Raw genomic sequence first — 21,570 nt, forward strand, 5'->3', positions numbered from 1 at the left:
AGCCCAGATCCACCTCCCACCGCTATTGTTGTTCAAGGTGTTGCAGACTCACCCTGGCCCAGATCCACCTCCCTCCCTGATTGTTGTTCAAGGTGTTGGAGACTCACCCTGGCCCAGATCCACCTCCCTCCGCTATTGTTGTTCAAGGTGTTGCAGACTCACCCTGGCCCAGATCCACCTCCCTCCCTGATTGTTGTTCAAGGTGTTGCAGACTTACTCTGGACCCAGATCCACCTCCCTCCCTGACTGATGGCCAGGTGTTGCAGACTCACCCTGGCCAAGATCCACCTCCCTCCCTGATTGTTGTTCAAGGTGTTGGAGACTCACCCTGGCCCAGATCCTTCTCCCTCCCTGACTGATGTTCAAGGTGTTGGAGACTCACCCCAGCCCAGATCCACCTCCCTCCCTGATTGTTGTTCAAGGTGTTGGAGACTCACCCAAGCCCAGATCCACCTCCCTCCCTGACTGATGTTCAAGGTGTTGGAGACTCACCCTGGCCCAGATGCACCTCCCTCCCTGACTGATGTTCAAGGTGTTGGAGACTCACCCTGGCCCAGATCCACCTCCCTCCCTGATTGTTGTTCAAGGTGTTGAAGACTCACCCTGGCCCAGATCCACCTCCCTCCCTGATTGTTGTTCAAGGTGTTGCAGACTTACCCTGGACCCAGATCCACCTCCCTCCCTGACTGATGGCCAGGTGTTGCAGACTCACCCTGGCCCAGATCCTTCTCCCTCCCTGACTGATGTTCAAGGTGTTGGAGACTCACCCTGGCCCAGATCCACCTCCCTCCCTGATTGTTGTTCAAGGTGTTGAAGACTCACCCTGGCCCAGATCCACCGCCCTCCCTGATTGTTGTTCAAGGTGTTGCAGACTTACCCTGGACCCAGATCCACCTCCCTCCCTGACTGATGGCCAGGTGTTGCAGACTCACCCTGGCCCAGATCCACCTCCCTCCCTGATTGTTGTTCAAGGTGTTGCAGACTCACCCTGGCCCAGATCCACCTCCCTCCCTGATTGTTGTTCAAAGTGTTGCAGACTCACCCTGGCCCAGATCCACCTCCCTCCCTGATTGTTGTTCAAGGTGTTGAAGACTCACCTTGGCCCAGATCCTTCTCCCTCCCTGACTGATGTTCAAGGTGTTGGAGACTCACCCTGGACCCAGATCCACCTCCCTCCGCTATTGTTGTTAAAGGTGTTGGGGACTCACCCAAGCCCAGATCCCCCTCCCACCGCTATTGTTGTTCAAGGTGTTGGAGACTCACCCTGGCCCAGATCAACCTCCCTCCCTGACTGATGTTCAAGGTGTTGGAGACTCACCCTGGCCCAGATCCACCTCCCTCCCTGACTGATGTTCAAGGTGTTGGAGACTCACCCTGGCCCAGATCCTTCTCCCTCCCTGACTGATGTTCAAGGTGTTGGAGACTCACCCTGGCCCAGATCCACCTCCCTCCCTGATTGTTGTTCAAGGTGTTGGAGACTCACCCTGGCCCAGATCCTTCTCCCTCCCTGACTGATGTTCAAGGTGTTGGAGACTCACCCTGGACCCAGATCCACCTCCCTCCCTGATTGTTGTTAAAGGTGTTGGGGACTCACCCAAGCCCAGATCCCCCTCCCTCCGCTATTGTTGTTCAAGGTGTTGGAGACTCACCCTGGCCCAGATCCACCTCCCTCCGCTATTGTTGTTCAAGGTGTTGCAGACACACCCTGGACCCAGATCCACCTCCCTCCGCTATTGTTGTTCAAGTTGTTGCAGACTCACCTTGGCCCAGATTCCACCTCCCTCCCTGATTGTTGTTCAAGGTGTTGGGGACTCACCCTGGCCCAGATCCACCTCCCTCTCTGATTGTTGTTCAAGGTGTTGCAGACTCACCCTGGCCCAGATTCCGCCACCCCTAGCATTGTTGAAGGCACTGTAGTCTTCTGATGCCCACAGTAGTTTTCCCGTCTTCAGTGCCGCTACAGGTGTGGCCTTCCTAGGGTAGTGAACTCTAAAGCACAGAAGAGGTCATGTCTCACATGGTTAATGTAGCAGATTCCTTCATCATGAACAGCAAAATAAGAAGAACACAATTTAAAACTCTCTTTTTCCCAGTGATGCACTTTGTGTTCTTAAGACAAATATGGTGAAATGTCAGATTACTTTCATGAGATATACAGCAGTTTGAAAGGGAAACTTTTGTGGAGTTCATGATTATTTACCGTAATAGAAACAGACTGTCTGGTCTGTCTTGACATATAATTTGTATTGTACATTAATCAATCGGTAGAAATAAAGTCCACATAATCATAATCATGTTTCCAATAAATGCATATGAATGCAGTTACTTTAGTATAAATTCAGCTACACCTACATGGTAAGTCCTAGATTGGAGCAGTCTTCATTTTATTATCATAAAATGTAAAAAATGTCACAACAACAAGCCTTAAACAAGCAAACAAACACATTTTGTAAACATAATTGAAACAGAGGTTTTTTTTCATGTATCACACGAGGGATGAGGAAGTTGATCTGATATGGAGTGGGATGCTTCCAGTCTAGAGCTCCACTGCAGCTTCCTCCAACACATCACCACATGGCGGCTACCAGCTGCTCAGTGAGTGAAAGATGACATGTAATGACACGTCCTGTGTTTATCTTCCTATCAGAGTTATCTTCAGAATCTTAGTTATACCCAATAACATCTACAGCTGAGGCCAGATCGGCATCTTTCAGGATGTCGTTTTCTATTCCCCATGCTCCATTGTCTCCTGCCACGATACCCACATGAGAGAACCCGTGTTTATCAAGGTCCCGTCTCAACCTCTGCAAAACAAATAAAACATGTAGAGTATGGGTACAATAATTGCTTTCAGTCTTACAGTAACATCTAATCTCTGACCCACACACGGACAGGAACATCTAATCTCTGACCCACATACGTACAGGAACATCTAATCCCTGACACACATACGTACAGGAACATCTGATCTGTGACACACATACGTACAGGAACATCTGATCTCTGACACATACGTACAGGAACATCTAATCCCTGACACACATACGTACAGGAACATCTGATCTCTGACACACATACGTACAGGAACATCTGATCTCTGACACACATACGTACAGGAACATCTAATCTCTGACACACATATACATACAGGAACATCTGATCTCTTGACACACATACAGACAGGAACATCAAATCTCTGACACACATACGTACAGGAACATCAGATCTCTGACACACATATACATACAGGAACATCTGATCTCTTGACACATATACAGACAGGAACATCAGATCTCTGACACATATACGTACAGGAACATTAGATCTCTGACACACATATACATACAGGAACATCTGATCTCTTGACACATATACAGACAGGAACATCAGATCTCTGACACATATACGTACAGGAACATCTAATCTCTGACACACATATACATACAGGAACATCTGATCTCTTGACACACATACAGACAGGAACATCTAATCTCTGACACACATACGTACAGGAACATTAGATCTCTGACACACATATACATACAGGAAAATCTGATCTCTTGACACACATACAGACAGGAACATCTAATCTCTGACACACATACGTACAGGAACATCTAATCTCTGACACACATACGTACAGGAACATCAGATCTCTGACACACATATACATACAGGAACATCTGATCTCTTGACACACATACATACAGGAACATCTGATCTCTGACACACATACAGACAGGAACATTAGATCTCTGACACACATACGTACAGGAACATTAGATCTCTGACACACATACGTACAGGAACATTAGATCTCAGACACATACATAGAAGAACATATAATCTCTGACACACATACGTACAGGAACATATGATCTCTGACATATACATAGAAGAACATCTCATCTTTGACACCCAAACGTACAGGAACATCTGATCTCGGACACACATACATACAGGAACATCTAATTTCTGACATATACGAATAAGAACATCTGATCTCTGACACACATACAAACAGGAACAACTGATCTTTGACACACACACGGACAGGAACATCTGATCTCGGACACACATACATACAGGAACATCTAATCTCGGACATATACGAATAAGAACATCTGATCTCTGACACACATACAAACAGGAACAACTGATCTTTGACACACATACGTACAGGAACATCTGATCTCGGACACACATACATACAGGAACATCTAATCTCGGACATATACGAATAAGAACATCTGATCTCTGACACACATACAAACAGGAACAACTGATCTTTGACACACACACGGACAGGAACATCTGATCTCTGACATATACGAAGAAGAACATCTGATCTCTGACACACATACGTACAGGAACATCTGATCTCTGACACACATACGGACAGGAACATCTTATCTCTGACACACATACGTACAGGAACATCTAATCTCTGACACACATACGTACAGGAACATCTTATCTCTGACACACATACGGACAGGAACTTCTAATCTCTGACACACATATGGACAAGAACATCTAATCTCTGACACACATACGTACAGGAACATCTTATCTCTGACACACATACGTACAGGAACATCTGATCTCTTGACACACAAACAGACAGGAACATCTGATCTCTGACATATACGAAGAAGAACATCTGATCTCTGACACACATACAAACAGGAACACCTGTTATGGTTAATATATAATTTCTGGTTGTGTTAGTCGTAAAACGCATATTCAGAATGGCCAGATATTCCTGGCTCAAAATGAACTGCAAGGACAATAGCGTGATGTGACACTGACCTTTATGTAAGTGGTATTACAAGCCCGTTCATTCCATATCTGCAACAAAGTGTGTAAGGATTCATGCAGTGAAGATACAATCAGTAAATTTTACATCGTAAGTGTGTGATCTGTGCCTTATCCATTTGATTTTTCACAATAAAATTTTTAAATCAAATTAATACACTTGAATTCCATAATCATTATTCACATGGCTCCAAATGCCCCAGTACCCCGATGTAGTCCACAGTTGGACACTGATATCCCAGACTCCATAGTGCCCCAGTACACCGATGTAGTCCACAGTTGGACACTGATATCCCAGACTCCATAGTGCCCCAGTACCCCGTGTAGTCCACAGTTGGACATTGATATCCCAGACTCCCAAGTACTACAATGTACTCCACAGTTGGACACTGATATCCCAGACTCAATAGTGCCCCAGGACCCCTTGTAGTCCACAGTTTGACGCTGATATCCCAGACTCCCAAGTGCCCCAGTACACCGATGTAGTCCACAGTTGGACATTAATATCCCAGACTCCATAGTGCCCCAGTACCCCGTGTAGTCCACAGTTGGACATTAATATCCCAGACTCCCAAGTACTAAGATGAACTCCACAGTTGGACACTGATATCCCAGACTCCACAGTGCCCCAGTACCCCGTGTAGTCCACAGTTGGACATTAATATCCCAGACTCCATAGTGCCCCAGTACCCCAAGTAGTCCACAGTTGGACATTAATATCCCAGACTCCCAAGTACTAAGATGAACTCCACAGTTGGACACTGATATCCCAGACTCCCCAGTGCCCCAGTACCCCGTGTAGTCCACAGTTGGACATTAATATCCCAGACTCCATAGTGCCCCAGTACCCCGTGTAGTCCACAGTTGGACATTAATATCCCAGACTCCCAAGTACTAAGATGAACTCCACAGTTGGACACTGATATCCCAGACTCCCCAGTGCCCCAGTACCCCGTGTAGTCCGTAGTTGGACATTGATATCCCAGACTCCCCAGTGCCCCAGTACCCCGTGTAGTCCACAGTTGGACATTAATATCCCAGACTCCCAAGTACTAAGATGAACTCCACAGTTGGACACTGATATCCCAGACTCCCCAGTGCCCCAGTACCCCGTGTAGTCCACAGTTGGACACTGATATCCCTGACTCCCCAGTGCCCCAGTACCCCGTGTAGTCCACAGTTGGACATTAATATCCCAGACTCCCCAGTGCCCCAGTACCCCGTGTAGTCCACAGTTGGACATTAATATCCCAACTCCATAGTGCCCCAGTACCCCGTGTAGTCCACAGTTGGACATTAATATCCCAGACTCCCCAGTGCCCCAGTACCCCGTGTAGTCCACAGTTGGACATTAATATCCCAGACTCCATAGCGCCCCAGTACCCCGTGTAGTCCATAGTTGGACATTGATATCCCAGTACTCGATGTATGGTCGGGTTGTGGATATCCCAGACTCCCTAGTGGCTCCATACCCCGATGTAATCTATTGTCAGGTTGTGGACGTCCCGCGCTCCCTGAATCCACTTCCTGATGTATGTGGCCAGGACATCCACGTTGTTGTAAGGGTTTTGTGTGCCATTGCCGATCCAGCCCGGGAAGTTCCAGGGCAGACCATACAGCTTGATGCTGGGATTTCTCTGAAACAACAACCTCAAAATCAGAATATATATTAATAACATAATTAGGAATCACTTCAAGTATTCTCCATCTAAATCCAAATAATACAGGTTGTAGGTCAGCCATTCACACTTGTGTCAGGGGTAACTGTACTTGATCAATTATAGACAGTCAAGGTTCTACTACCCCAAATCAGAACCAGTTTGGACAGTGCGGTTTTCGTAGGGATCCTTCAGTGCAGATCGAGAGATATCTGCAGGCTGTGATTGGAGGATATTCTGTAAGATTTTTATGTCTTTCAAATGTACATCCATCCAGTTATTAAAACTGAGCATGTTTTTCTATATTTAATACTGTCTTTTTCAACATGATGACTTATGCTGAATGTGACCACAGCTATTTTCAAGTTGGTGACATTTGGTGCAAAACTGGGGGTGGTGTGTTTAGCTTCCTGTACTCGGAAAAGGAGCTGGCTAAGCTAGTCATTTTTATGTTTTTATTGCTGCTCTAAGGCCAAACTGTACAGGTACAGGTAATAGCTGTTGAATGCTTAGTTATTTTAAAACTTTTTATAACGTTACTATAGAAGTCTATGGGAAAACATTTGGTTGTGTGTAACCTCAAAGGATGCACATCAATGCACTTCCCTGTATGACGAAAGGAAAGGATGCACACTGGACGAGTGCTACATATAACTTTGAGTTTCTCCATAGATAAATAGAAATGATGCCTGATTACTCCCATCTCCATACCAATATTATTAATCATATAAAATTGTTTTGTTACACTGATATAACATAGAAAGTAATGGGATGTGTACAAATTCATTGTGGCGATCAAATAAGATATTTTAATCAGAGGCATATGTATATATAGATATTTGAAACCTCTGATTAACCAAGTCAAATCAAACTATCTGTCTGTATGGAATTTAAGAAATGTTGGTTATATAAAAAGCCTAATTATTGCTACCTTGCATATCTAGCTACTGAACAATACCTCACCGATGCATGCTACTGAGATGTAGTATATGACCTTTTCTTAAATATTACAAGTTTGAATAAAATAATAAAACAGTATCCCAATTTGCCTCCAAATGGCACTTAGATAAATTTCTGCCAAGGACAACAGGTGACCAGACTAACAGGGCTTCAGAGCGAACATTGAACACTTCAGAGCGACAGGCCAGGTTTCAGAAGTAGAGTGTTCGAGGACTTTATTATTCAGAATTAGAGGGCCATTTGTTGTTTTTCAGTGGTCAAGGACGTGGGTCATCTGAAGATCTAGACTCAGCTTTGATTCTGTGTACCTTCTTAGCCTCTGCCATCATCCACCACTCGTATCCTCTGTTGTAGTCCTCATCCCAGCTGTTGTGCATGTGCGAGGCCTCCGTTGCATCTACAAAAGTCACTACAGTGAGAGCATTGCTGACCTCTGGCACTGCCTCCCTCGGCCGAATATATACTACTCAAACGAAATTAAGTGCCAACCATTTATGGGGGTTACCCTGGGATTTTATATAAAAAGATATATTGTTGCCGAAATATTTTGAAAAAATGCTTGAAATTGCTGGTAAGAAAAAATTGTCTGCCACACAAATTACATTGTATTTTTACCAAATATTTGGGCTCAGAGTTTAATGAAAGAAATATCAATACAAAATCCCAGACCGCCCCTCCCAGATTATGAAGTGGTTGGTCACTAAAGAACACCTTATTCTTTCCTATCTATAGTTAATCTGTCATTCCATGCCAAATAAAATAATGTTCATATCTGATTACAAATTGCCTAAGATTTTGTTACTATAAATTATGTGCAATGATATATATAAATCAGTTTGGTGAGATTCTCTGTAGCTTTCAATGTTAACACTGACACATAGGAACCAAGACATGCACAGTGTCACAGTTCACCAACCAGAACTTTCAGAGTCCCCTCCAATCTCTACTTTCAGAATCTGGAGTGAGGCTGCAAAGTTGGGCTGGAAAAACAAGTTATAACCATGGCAACGTCTACAGCAGGATGGATTCAAATACATAGGGCATCATGGTGAGCAAGGGTTTGGAAAGATCTGCACCCCATCAAAGTGTCATCACGCCTACAGTGTAACCTGCTTCAATGACTGACTCTCTGAATATATGTGAAAATATACAAATAACAGGCTTACCTCACCCAAGTGTTGAAATGGTGGGGTAACTGTATTTGTGAACGAATATAATTTCTAACATCATGATTAGTATGTTAGCAAATCTAGCCCATTTGATCAGGGATTGTTTGCATTAAGTAACATTAATTTAAATACTGTGTGTTTTATTTGCAGTTTCGAACTGAGTGAGTGTTGTGTGATGTTGATAATATTGAAAACGTACTTGTTAACTGGATGAAATAGAATACAAATCATGCACTGTTGTAGCCATATCATTAGCAGGTAGGTCTGGTTACACTTAAATGAAGATACATGTTGGAATGATAATCATCAACAAATACTTGTCTGCTGAATTATCAGATACCCCTCAGGTACTCTAGCCCACGAATTTGGACCCTTTGAAGCCGTAACATTTATCCTATTTATCAGTAAAGCTTGAACTATAAAATCAGTTGTATACAACATAGCACAAACTTGTACCTTAAACAGAATGTCTAAAACCTGATTCCTCTGTTTGTCTGGATAAGCTTTCAGCAGTTTGGAAGTAGCCTGAAACATGAAGCACAACATGACACTGGAGCTGGTCATACCACATCACATTCACTTCCTGAAACATTCAACCAAATAATGAACCAAAATCTTCAACATGTTATCAGCATCAATTCCTGTACACCATGAACATATAAATTAATTGTTTGCTGTTTAACATGTTTAACGCCACATTCAGCAATATTCCAGCTATATGATCAGTCTGTAAATAATTGAGCCTGGACAAGACAATCCAGTGATTGACATCATGAGCATCGATCCACGCAATCGGGATATGATGACATGCATCAACCAAGTCAACGAGTCTGACCACCTGATCCCTATTACGACAAGCATAGTCGCCTTTTACAGCAAGCATGGGTTGCTGAAGACCTATTCTTACCCGGATCTTCACAGGTTTCATGAACTTGAAAGGAGATGTCAGTGTTGTAATTCCAAATAAGCAACAAAGTTTGACAGTGACAGCGGTTGAAAGGTTACCGGTTCTCGAGCAACAGTTTCTTACAACACAGGAACACAAAATGCATCATAGATTCACATAAAATCCACCAGTTTTGTAAAACAAATCTTTAAAAAGGCATCATTTCACATGTTTTTACCAATAATAAATTATTATCTCTTGTAATGGCTAAGCTTGATGAGAACAGACTCAACAACATGTCCATGGGCTGGAGACGTATCAAGGTCCAAATTCCTGCGCTTCCAGGAGAAGAATGAAGTGAGTGTTTACATGGCTCCAAATCGGTGAATTTTGTGTGTGTGGTTTAAGTACATGGCTAATGGTAAATTATTGCTTATTTTCCCTAGTTTGTGCATATAATACTATCCCCTTGTTACCATTGTTACCTATTTTCAAGCTCATAAGCAGTGAAGTCATGTCATTTTCATAAAACTGTTTCTTTATAAGTAAACATTGCTTATTGATGGATATGGTACCAGAAATTTAATCTCTTACTTTCAGGACATGCTTACCCTTTTTGCAAACATCTGGTCACATTCTTTTATCACTTATTTTCAGAAATCCATTCATATAATTTTCAGCAATTTTGTCCTTTATGCCAAATTAATTCTTTTTTTTTGCGGATAATCAAGACTGGTTATTCTCTTGCATTGACATTTCATATTTACATCTCCTTTCCACAATAACATTGATAGTTGTGAGAAAAACATAGAAAACCCTATCATTTGCATGTGTTTTTTAGCACCAAAAGTAATTTTTTGTATAAGCCATCTATGTTCATGCATATTTTGTTTTACTGCAATCATTATTGAAAGTGTGCCGGATTGAGCATGTCCAGAAGACCAAATCTATCAATAACATCTAAATGAAAACAATGTGGAATGATATATCCATTTGATCCAGTATTCATTGTTATTTGGGGATGAGTGTGTGAACAGTTGACTTAGTTTCCAACATTTTCTGTTTTGGACATATTTTGCCGTAAGATGAGGTGAAAATATCGGGTGTAATGTCGTGTTCAATATCATTGCACTTATATATAAGTGATGTGTATGCATGTGTGTTAGTCTGTCGCCCAGACCCAAGAGAATAAATTAAGAAATTGAATCCAAGTTAGGTCTAGAATGATGTAACAAGTCCAGATTGCATCAACTTTGTTCTAGGCTCTATTTGGAATATATATATATAACTTTATTTCTGGGACAAAATGTGAGTCTAGCATGTGTGTGTGTATCGGCTTGTACCAGTCTGGACTAATGCTGTAATTATAGTGCTGTCTCATTGAGAAACCATACTGCAGTTTAAAATGGATACCCCGACTCAGACACATTACACTAACTTCAAGCTAACCTGTCCTTGTTCTATCCCCTTAATGCCGAGTACCAGACAGGGCAATAACAAGTACCATCTTTTAACATCTTTTGGGATTGAACCACTGACCCAGTCAGTGAAATAGTCTTGTACTATTGCTGGCTATGCGGGATAGCTAGTCTCCAGTTTCAATATGCAACAGTTTATTTTTCAGAAATTTGGATCTGTGATTGATATCATGAGCAATTGATCCACGCAATTGGGATCGATGACATGCATCAACCAAGTCAGCAAGCCTGACCACCCGATCCCATTAGTCGCCTCCTACGACAAGCAGAGTCGCCTATTACAGCAAGCATGGGTTGCTGAAGACCTATTCTACCCCGGATCTTCAAGGGTCAAATCTGGAGAGGGGCTTAGTGAGGCAGGTAAATAGCCACGGGGCCGAAAGAAATTCCAAATGGAAACACCTTTCATTGGTAATGGCAGCAAAGAAAAAAGACCCGAAGGAAATCATGATCATGAATTTGCCACGACGAAGAATTGAACTTCTAGGTACAACTGGTCAGAGCCATACCAAGGCATTCTAGCGTTATTTGTGAGTAGCTTTTCTAGAGTGTTGGTGAGAATGGCAAGTTGTTTGACCTGATACTGGCGAGACGGCTGCTCAATATTCCGCCGACAGGTAATGGAACTATTGGAATGGCTGGGGGCAGAAGAGAGTCTCCCTTCTTGAGAGAGTCGCCACCTTTTGACCTGGAAAAGGAAACAGTACATGCAGCTGACCTTCCTCTGTGTTGCCCTTGACAGCCACAAAAGGAGCTGGACCTTGAGCTAATGACTTTACGAAGGTCCGGTTGGTTGGGTACGAAAGAAGGTCGCTTCCGTTCCTTTCTTCCTCCAGTTGGTTCCCTTGAAGACACAAAACATCAACTGTCTCCGGAAGGAATCCCATTGAACGTCCTGAGCTATGTCTTGAATAGGTCCTGTGAACAATGAGGATGTGCACCACGGTAATTGGTAGAGTCGGTTCTTAAATGGCTCATCCTAGGAGCAGTGTTGGAGGATCCCGTGACATCGCAAAGTAGTGATGGATCCTGCATAGTGAGCCAAGAGATCTAAGATGCCCGACATCTGTCGTGAATTAGGTCAAATGCCCTACGAATTCAAGCCTCCTCTGGTGAAGATTACCGAGTGAAAGGTTTCAAACGTAGAAAGGGTGGTAGATGCTAAAGGCAACGTACGATGAATGGTAGTGTCAAGATGAACTACCTCTCTGTCATCTACCGAAGAACAAGTGAAAGGACGCTTCGGTGCCAAAGTGGAGATATCTCCATCCAATTCAGGAGCAGAGGTAGTGATGCCAGGAGAGCCTGTTTCCCTCGGTATGAAAGGAGGAGACTGTAACCCATCTTGTAATTGACGGAAAGAGTAAAAAACCTGGTGCATTGAGAGGGGATAGATATCTGCTGACAGTAGCAGAGCAGCGAGGGTTGTCTCTGTGTGAGAAGGTCAATCAAGTGTGGTAGTCTGGGTGTGCGGTAGCGTGAGAGAATTTCCATGGACTGAGGGTAGTGATCCCAATCATGAGTCATGTGAGCGTAAGCAGGAGACGAGGTCGGGTTCAAAGATAGTTCACAGCGCTGGTGATGGTAGTTGTTACAATGTGACCGATCCTGTAGGTGAGAGTCCGGATGACTTGAAGATGAAGGAGACATTTGAGACCGTCGGCCTAATGAGTCTTTATAATGTCCAGCCTCCAAATCATGTGATGATTCTTAAGAGTCTCTGCGTGAGCGACGATGAGAGGAAGTGAGTGAGTGAGTGCTTCCAGTCATATCATGGCGTGTCAGCTTAATGTGGCAGGAAAGCCCGAAGTGATGCAGGTCTCTGACGTTTTCCACTTCGGTGAAACCCATGGACACGGGTATGGTGCTGACAAACCTAGAAACATAATTGGGGTGAACTGGGATTCGAACCCACAATTATAGGTTTCTGGCCTGCCCAAGGGACGCAACTTTGCACTTGGGCCACCTGTGCCCCCCCCCCCCCCCCCCCCCCCCCCGATGAGAGGAACATACGCTAGAGGCTCAACCATCAACCAACCTTGGGAGACATATGGTCTGATGAAGCATGCCACTCCAGTGAAGTGCATTGCTTTCTAGATGTTTGCTTATCTTTCGAGGTTCGCCAATCCTGAGAGGTTCGCTGATCCTTATTTTAAGTGGTTTAAGTACTGGAAGGCTGAGTGCTTGAAGCATGGTGATCCAGAGACGGTCGCTGATCTTTAGACGTTTGACACACCTTAGAGGTGAGTTGGTCTGAGGATGAATTGCGATTCTTTGGTTCACCGATCCTCTGACGAAAAATGTTATTAGTCTGAAACACAAACTGCAGAGGGTAGTTTCCCCGCCTATGGCCGTCTTGTCGATCGAACCTGATCGGGGCAGTGTCATTGGAAGACTGAAGTCGAAGAAAAAACGGAATAGATGAGCGATCTAAAGAAGATCTCCCATAACTGTCTCTAACTGTCAAGGGATCTGCCGAAGCCATTGGAAGTTCCCTCTGCCGAGAGTAACTTCGAGTTATCTATCATTGAAGTGGAAAGTGGAGAAGTATTTTGAACATCCAAAGGGTTCATCGAAGGCAAAATGTCCGAGGCTGAAGTAGTAGTCGTAGGGTTGGCAGGATCCAAAACAGTTGTGAGCATTTTCCGAGCGTCCGTCCCCGAAGGTAGGTTCATCGAAGTGCTCGGAGAAAGTTTGCAGTGCAGGCAAGATATTGTCAGTCAGAGAGCTAGCTAACCAAGAATACCACGATTGGAGGGCATGAGGCAGTGCTGTTTCTATGTTGTGGACAATTTTGCCGCTTATTTTATCCTTTCAGACAGCGTTTTCTTCGACTCTTAAGATTTTTTCAGGCTATCTAGCGTAGCAATCCTGTTCTCTATGCCGGCATTTGTTTGTTTGTTTCTTGTTTAATGCTGCACTCAGCAATATTCCAGCTTTATGACGGCGGTCTGTATATAATCGAGTCTGGACCAGACAATCCAGTGATTGACACCATGAGCATCGATCCACTTAATTCGGATACAATGACATGCTTCAACCAATTCAGCGAGTCTGACCACCCGATCCCGTTAGTCGCCTTTTTACGACAAGCATAGTCGCTTCTTACGGCAAGCATGGGTTGCTGAAGACCTATTCTACCCCGGTATTAGTGCAAATAGAGGCTGAAGGATTCTTTAGGTAAATCCCTACATTGACCACAATTGGAAGAAGCGCTGCAACGTCCGGACAATCAGGGATCCAAGGGTTAAAATACTCTCCTGCATGTCAAGCAAGTAGGACATCGCACTGCTTGATCGTCCATAATTAGACTGCGAGAGAAAAACACTGAAGGGGTTGAAAAATATCCTCAGGTAAAAAAATAAGGATTAATTTGTATAGCACATCACCACACCCTGGCAATTAGAAAGAGAATGAGTTGGCTGGGGAAATCACGTGGCTCACATGTATAGGTCAACAAGCATACAGAGTGTGTGTGACCCAGATTGTTGGGAGGTGACCATGGTGATGCAAGGGGTGTTTGGGCGAATTGTTTTGTTAGAAGCTGGAAACCTTTGTATCAGCACATTTTCCACTTCATGGTATGAGATAGGATAAGTTTAAAAATTATAAGTTCAGGTACTGTTCATCTGATCATTGCAACAAAATTCTTTAGAGTTATATATATTGTGTATTTTTTAACTGAATCACAGGGAGATTAGTATAAAATGTTCATTGTGCATGTGGAAAACGTCCTGAATGCTATTTCCATCTTAGTTTACAAGGACATACACACGATAATCTTTATTTCTGCATTTAAAACAATGCCTAACTCTGTAGCAGAACAGAACATACAAATCAAACCAATTTCGTCATGCTTAGTGATAATTTACCTGAATTTCACATTTTTATTTATCAAGTTTATCATCATCTTTTCATTTACCTGAATTCTCTGAGGGGATACTGTGTAGTTTTTTATTGTTCAGAACATGATCTAGACCGATAGCTTCACCCTTTTAAGTCGTACATGCAATTATGAACAACTAAACACATGTCAGTTTGCAGCTCCTTATTGTCAATCTTTGTTATGATGTAAGGCTTCTCATTCTTCGATACTCTGATAGGTGTCGCTTCAAATAGCCCGGCGAACACATATCAAACCAGTCGAAATTATAGTGAGTGAGTGAGTATGGTTTTACATGGCTTTTAGCAATATTCCAGCAATATCACGTCAGGGGACACAAGAAATGGGCTTCACATACTGTGCCCATGTGAGGAATCAGACCCTGGTCTTCAACCAAGCTTTAAACACTAGGCTACTATACCTCACCGCCCCTCGAAAGTATAGTCCATAATGTGCAAATTCAGAATCCACAAAGATCCATATCTCAATACTTTCAAACTTGGAGTGTTGTATCCCTTTAAACATATATTCAATGTTGTTTCTGAAGTCCACTAAAGTATTGCATATTGACTTAAACCCAGTATATACATAATGTCAGGAATACATTAAATATCACCAAAAGCCATTTTTACTTTCTGAATCGAAAACAGACGAGACTTGAAAAGTTTGCCCATGAATACTTGTCCACATGGTTTTGTTTTCGCCTGACAAATATTATGCGGTTTTAGCAGAGTGCCGTTTTAACCTCATCCTGTTTCAGAAGAGATGAGCACTTGACGATGACAAACAGATCATGATAAATATATTCAGCTCCCGCGGGTGTTTTCCTACCTGCGTGAACTCCATATATATATGATTTGATGTCTCGTATGTATAATAATTCAATATTACTTTTTGCAATTTAAAAACACCAAGAACAACCAAAGTCATATACGTCTTTGGAACAACATAGATCTATATAGGTACGTTATCAGTTAAACAATTTCACAAGAAAAGTGATACAAAACTTTTGAGACGCCCCTTTGTGGTTATGCGGGATTGCTGAGGTGCCGTTTTAGCCTGCCCCCGAAAGATCGAAGTGTCACTTACCGACCCCCCACTGAGACCTCCAATGCCGTCAAACCGTTTCCCTAATCCCACAGAATCATCTATGTTATATACGGACGATGCAACTGTTTCACGCTTCAAGGTGAAATAGATGTAACACAGCACAGCCAGTAGCTTCATCTCGGAACAGTTCGATCTCCAGCGCTTCTCGTGTGATACCAGTCGATCCGCTCTGTTGACTGACTGGCGACAGGTACGACAGTGTTCGGGCGCGTGGGTAAGTTTCCGGAAAAATAGTTCGGAGAAAACATAATACTTCCGATAGGATGTCTCGCCCAAACTGTAGGTCGAGAACGCATTAGGTTAATTCAACCTAATCTGTCAGAATGAGGAGGCATTATTTGTATAATATTTTATTTTATGTGATTCACGTCTTGTCAATTACAAAAGGCAAAGAATATTTTTTACTGAAATGGAAAACATAGCCAAAGAAAAATAGTATAGTAACATTAACGGCTTGTTGGAAACACATTTTAATTCAAACAGTTCCATCTACTGGAAATTATTGAGATTTATCATAAAAAATGCTAATTCACCAACATGTTTGCCCCCTCTCTGTACCGACCCTAATAAACCTACAGCATTTACTGACATCGAAAAGGCTGATCGATGTACGCAATACTTACTTCGTTTCTATTTGTGATGTTGATGACGGTAATCAGCCGCTTCCGGATTTCAGTCAACGTTGTGATCCCCCTCTCTCGGAGGGTTACTGTTGCTGAATCAGAAATAAGTGATCTCACATAGACACTACTATGCAATAAATCAAGCGGACCAGATTATATAAACCCTAGACTTTAAATCTCTTGGCTGACAGAAATCTGGAAACTCGCTCACGTCATGCCATTATACAAGAAAGGTGACAAAGCACTACCCTCAAACTACAGACCAATTAGGGTGGTCGGGTAGCCTAGTGGTTAAAGCGTTCGCTCGTCACGCCGAAGACCCGGGTTCGATTCCCGACATGGGTACAATGTGTGAAGCCCATTTCTGGTGTCCCCCGCCGTGATATTGCTAGAATATTGCTAAAAGCGGCGTAAAACCATACTCACTCACTACAGACCAATAAGCCTGTTATCAATTCTTGGAAAACTACAGGAGAGATTAGTCTTTAAACGTTTATATAACTATTTCAATATGAAAAGTCTCCTGTACAAATATCAATCTGGCTTTGTACCAGGACATTCTACTACCTCCCAATTTATAGGAATTTATAATGATCTTGTCTCATCTGTTGACAAGCATGAATACTATTGTATGGTATTCTGTGATGTATGGAAAGCATTTGATAGAGTCTGGCATAAAGGATTACTTCATAAGCTATTACTATGACTATATTAGTCATCGGAGACAAAAGGTTTTTGTAAATGGCAACTTTTCATCTTTGAAATTCACCAAAGCCGGTGTCCCCCAAGGCTCGGTCTTAGGTCCCTTCTTGTTTTTAGTCAACATCAACGATCTCGCTGATAATCTAGAGAATTCTACTCCTCTTTTCGCTGACGATACTTCCATTGGTACATCATCTCTTCACATACTGATGATAGAACATAGATTAAACAGTGATCTGGAGCTTCTCAGTACCGGGCCAATAGATGGCTAGTTAAGTTTAACCCGGACTAAACAACATTTATATTGTTCACTCATTGTAAAAACGGCTCTGCAGATGTTATTTATAACAATACCTCTCTTAGCGCATCTATCTCGCACAAATATCTGTGCGTAACTCTATCTCATGATATGAAGTGGACAACCCACGTTGATAACATTTACCGCTCAGCTTCCAAAATGATTTGTCCGTTAAGAACCGTTAAATATTTACTTGACAGTCCAAAACCCTGTCCAAAATCTATCTCGTTTTCATAAGGCCTATATAAGAATATGCTTCAGAGGTATGGGGTTACTGCAGTCAAGAAAGTTCCTAAAAACTTGAAATGATTCAACTCGAAGCCGCTCGCATAGTAACAGGTCTCCCTAAATTCTCCTCAAGATCGAGTTTATATTTTGAGACAGGATGGGAATCACTATCTTATGGAAGGAAAAATAAAAAAAAACTTTGTACAATTTACAGTATTGTTGATAATGTATGTCCATCGTATTTACATGACACGTTACCTCCCAAAGTATCAACTATTAGTAGATATGAGCTGAATACAGAAGTGCAACGTCGTTGTCAAATTTTAAACAGATGATTAAAACAACCATTGCAGCTACACTGCCATACTTCTTAACAGGCAACCGAAGAGCTAACATTTTAATTACACGTCTAAGGCATCCTTGCAGTTCCCAAAATGCAGATCTTTTCAAAGTAAATTTATCTGATACTTTGTCCTGCTAATGTGGAAATCCATGTGAAAACAACATACACTTCTTTCTTGAATGTCCCAATGACACTATTCCCAGAAATACATGTATCATGTGCACTGGCATTATAAAAGCTGGATCTACATGTACAACACAAAATATTCTCTACGGGGATGAATCTCCAGCTGAAAGTCACAATAATAATGTAAATGAATGTTAGTGTATGTGAACATATGTATGTATGTGTGTGTGTGTGTGTGTGTGTGTGTGTGTGTGTGTGTGTGTGTGTGTGTGTTGTGTTGTGTGTGTGTGTGTGTGTGTGTGTGTTTAACGTCGCACTCAGCAATATTCCAGCTATATGACGGCTGTCTGTGAATAATCGACTCTGGACCAGACATTTCAGTGATTGATATCATGAGCATCGATCCACGTTATTGGGAGACGATGGCATGCATCAATCCACTCGATCCCGTTAGTCGCCTCTTACGACAAGCATAGTCGCCTTTTACAGCAAGCATGGGTTGCTGAAGACCTATTCGAACCCGGATCTTCACAGGTCATGTACGTAAGTGTGCATGTATGTGCATGTGCGTGTGTATACGTGTGTATGTGTGCATGTATGTATGTATGTATGTATGTATGTATGTATGTATGTATGTATGTATGTATGTATGTATGTATGTATGTTTGTAATGTATATATATGTATGTATATGTACATGTGTATATGTGTATTGTGTATATATATATCAATGTCTGTACATATACATTAGGGAAAGGGCCCAAATTTAAGCGGAACAAGCCGATTAAACTCGCAATGTTTTACAAATTGCAGCGTCATCTGGCGTTCTTTATTGTCAACGTCCTTTAGCAGTTAAGTGTCCTTTCGTGCGCACTGAAGTTCTTTAGTGCACATTGTTCTTTCTTTTCATATGACGTCTTTTCGCTACATTTGACTATTACAATGCACAATGAATGCGCACAGCAACAAAAGCGACACCTTGGGCGAGGGCACTCCATAAATGAATTCCCAGCCTCGATTCATGCACAGCAGACATGGCGGCCGAGATAACAAATGGCGGCGTACGATTTGTATAAGGCCAGTGTGTCTACGTATCGTGTCACTAGTTCAATATTCAACTAGATATATGCCAGGTTGAAGTAGCGACCAGACCGCGGTGTGTAAGGGATCGCCTCCCTTAGCTAGCAGGATACACTAGTCTTTGGGCAATCACGTTCGGCTATATCCATCAAGCCTGAGAAAAAAGGGCCCTCTGTTGGCAGATTGGTCTTGGGGTCGAATCCCACATTCACTGGAGTTATGATCATTGATCTGTCAGCATACGAACCATGCCCAAACTACCATATGGCTCACCAAAATTGTCAACATATATTTCCTTCAGACTTCGCTCCGATATTGACAGTGCCCGCCGTGCAGTTGTCTGTCATACAAACCATGAAACAAATATATATCCAATACAGCCCACGCAAGTCTATAATAGTGGGCAAGTCTAGATTACTGCAGTTTCAGGAAGAATCTCTGGGCTCCCTTTTATTATATTTTATTAACATAGTTCAACAACTGTTTCAATTCAGAGACTGAATGTTAGTCTAGGCGTGCAGTTAACTTACATATTGAACCCAAACTCACTCACGGTGTAATGTAGATGTACATATCTCAGAATGATTCAGTTTGTATTCACAAGAAAAAACATGGCACGACAACATCAACACAGTGCGAAAATCATTGTTGTATTTATTGAAAAGACAATATCTGTGTTGCAAAGGAAGAAATATTGATCGAAGATACCATGTGCATTTACATGCTGTGTCTATCCAAGTCGGGGACTGTACGTGTGGTATCGACGGGTCTCATCGCCGGCCAATGGATCTAGCGAAGCTACATAAAATGTCCCGTTTCATGACTACATGTAGCGTTTACTATAAACTCTGTAATTAAACTCGTCTTACACTTGATGTTATATTTCATAAATAGGTATTACGTATGTAACACATTTTACGTTAAACCAAACGACAAAAGGACATAAATTGACAATGCAAGCATTTCCACTTCATTTACGCAATGCCTCAGGGCGAATTTGTCCTGAATTTGTGAAAACTATGTTCCCGCTCGTACAAACATTCACACCAAAGCTACATGCTGCACGGTGTGAAAACACATCATCGGATTTACATGCAATAAGCACATGTTGTCACGTGGATTATTTTGGAGTGGTTTTGAGAGCTCAGTGTTCGAGATGTCATCAAGACACTTCTACGTCGGCTCCAGTTAGATAGATATTACCCCCGACAGGAGTCGATCGTGTTAAATCAATGTTTAACATCACAATATGTCTGCATTTAATCAGTTAGATGTTGTTTAAACCAGCATTTGATATACGTCTGAAAAAAGTAAGAGACAAACCAAATTTGTGTTGTGCAGTATATTGACTGCACGTCAGCTGAGCGATTAGTGATGACATCCAGTCTTCACTTGTCCAATATGAACAGATTACACGGAATGAGTCAAGGTCACGAGAACTCAATATCTGGTGTGTCCAACATTACGGGACTCTCTGGCACCTCCCGTCCATGGACGCAATATGCGTAATGATCACACGTTAGGAAATGGTAACCCTCTCAGCCTCTGTGGTTCAGGAGGGCGCTGTCGTATATGGCAGTCCAAATCAAACAACAGGATTTCTATTTGAATCTGGGAAAAGAGAGGGCCACGGGAGGACCTGTACGTGCTGTTGATGTTGATTGGGGAAGTTGCATTTGCACGAGGTCTGTTCTTGTAACACTGTCCAGTGGTCAGAGGCTGTGTAGGTAGGCCGGCTTATTTTGACAATCACACGAAATGGCCAGTTTCTGACCCGTGATAATATTGGAGTAGACTTCCCCCATGCATCAGGAAATTCACTGAGGCTGGTTTTAGCAGTTCTTGTTTTAACAACATGATGCAGGTAACGGTCGGACAGTTGCTGACCAAAAGTTGTTTCCAACTGATTGAGCTGGGTACTTGTTTTGATCCTCGAAATGACGTGATGATCACGAATTAGACAATTTCTGACTGACAGTTGCCGGTCAGTGAAGTCAATAGAGAGGCACAGCAGGGCATTGAACAAGACCAGACCGCCAGAGCAGTCCAGAAGAGGAGACTGAGAAGACCAACAAACCATGAGCTGACCACCAGCTTATCTCCAAGAAGTCCAACACTACAGGACGAGCTCTGGTCACACCTCTACCACGCCCTCGATAACTCTTAGTACCAGCGTAGAAAAGTACTGATTAAAAATTGCTGAAATCTA

General features: G+C 42.6%; 1 protein-coding gene across 3 annotated transcripts in view; it reads right to left on the reverse strand.

Annotated features, from left to right (window-relative positions):
- Window positions 1–16,146, reverse strand: part of LOC124131421 (galactocerebrosidase-like) — a 35,750-nt gene extending 19,604 nt beyond the window's left edge. For 2 of the 3 annotated variants that reach the window (XM_046494699.2, XM_048397010.1), the window contains exons 1-8: window positions 15,942–16,146; window positions 9,062–9,130; window positions 8,353–8,416; window positions 7,745–7,833; window positions 6,291–6,455; window positions 4,813–4,851; window positions 2,674–2,804; window positions 1,872–1,989 (exon numbers count right to left, since the gene is read on the reverse strand). In XM_046494699.2, coding sequence (XP_046350655.2) covers window positions 1,872–1,989; window positions 2,674–2,804; window positions 4,813–4,851; window positions 6,291–6,455; window positions 7,745–7,833; window positions 8,353–8,416; window positions 9,062–9,130; window positions 15,942–16,079 — 813 coding nt within the window. In that variant the 5' untranslated portion in view covers window positions 16,080–16,146. Of the gene's footprint in view, window positions 1–1,871; window positions 1,990–2,673; window positions 2,805–4,812; window positions 4,852–6,290; window positions 6,456–7,744; window positions 7,834–8,352; window positions 8,417–9,061; window positions 9,131–9,512; window positions 10,077–15,941 lie in introns of those variants that run through there. The other variant, XM_046494701.2, reaches the window with a different exon arrangement.
- Between the last annotated feature and the right edge of the window lie 5,424 nt (window positions 16,147–21,570).

The sequence above is a fragment of the Haliotis rufescens genome, unplaced genomic scaffold, assembly GCF_023055435.1.
Source record: "Haliotis rufescens isolate VD_foot unplaced genomic scaffold, xgHalRufe1.0.p SCAF_1, whole genome shotgun sequence".
Taxonomy (NCBI): Eukaryota; Metazoa; Mollusca; class Gastropoda; order Lepetellida; family Haliotidae; genus Haliotis; species Haliotis rufescens.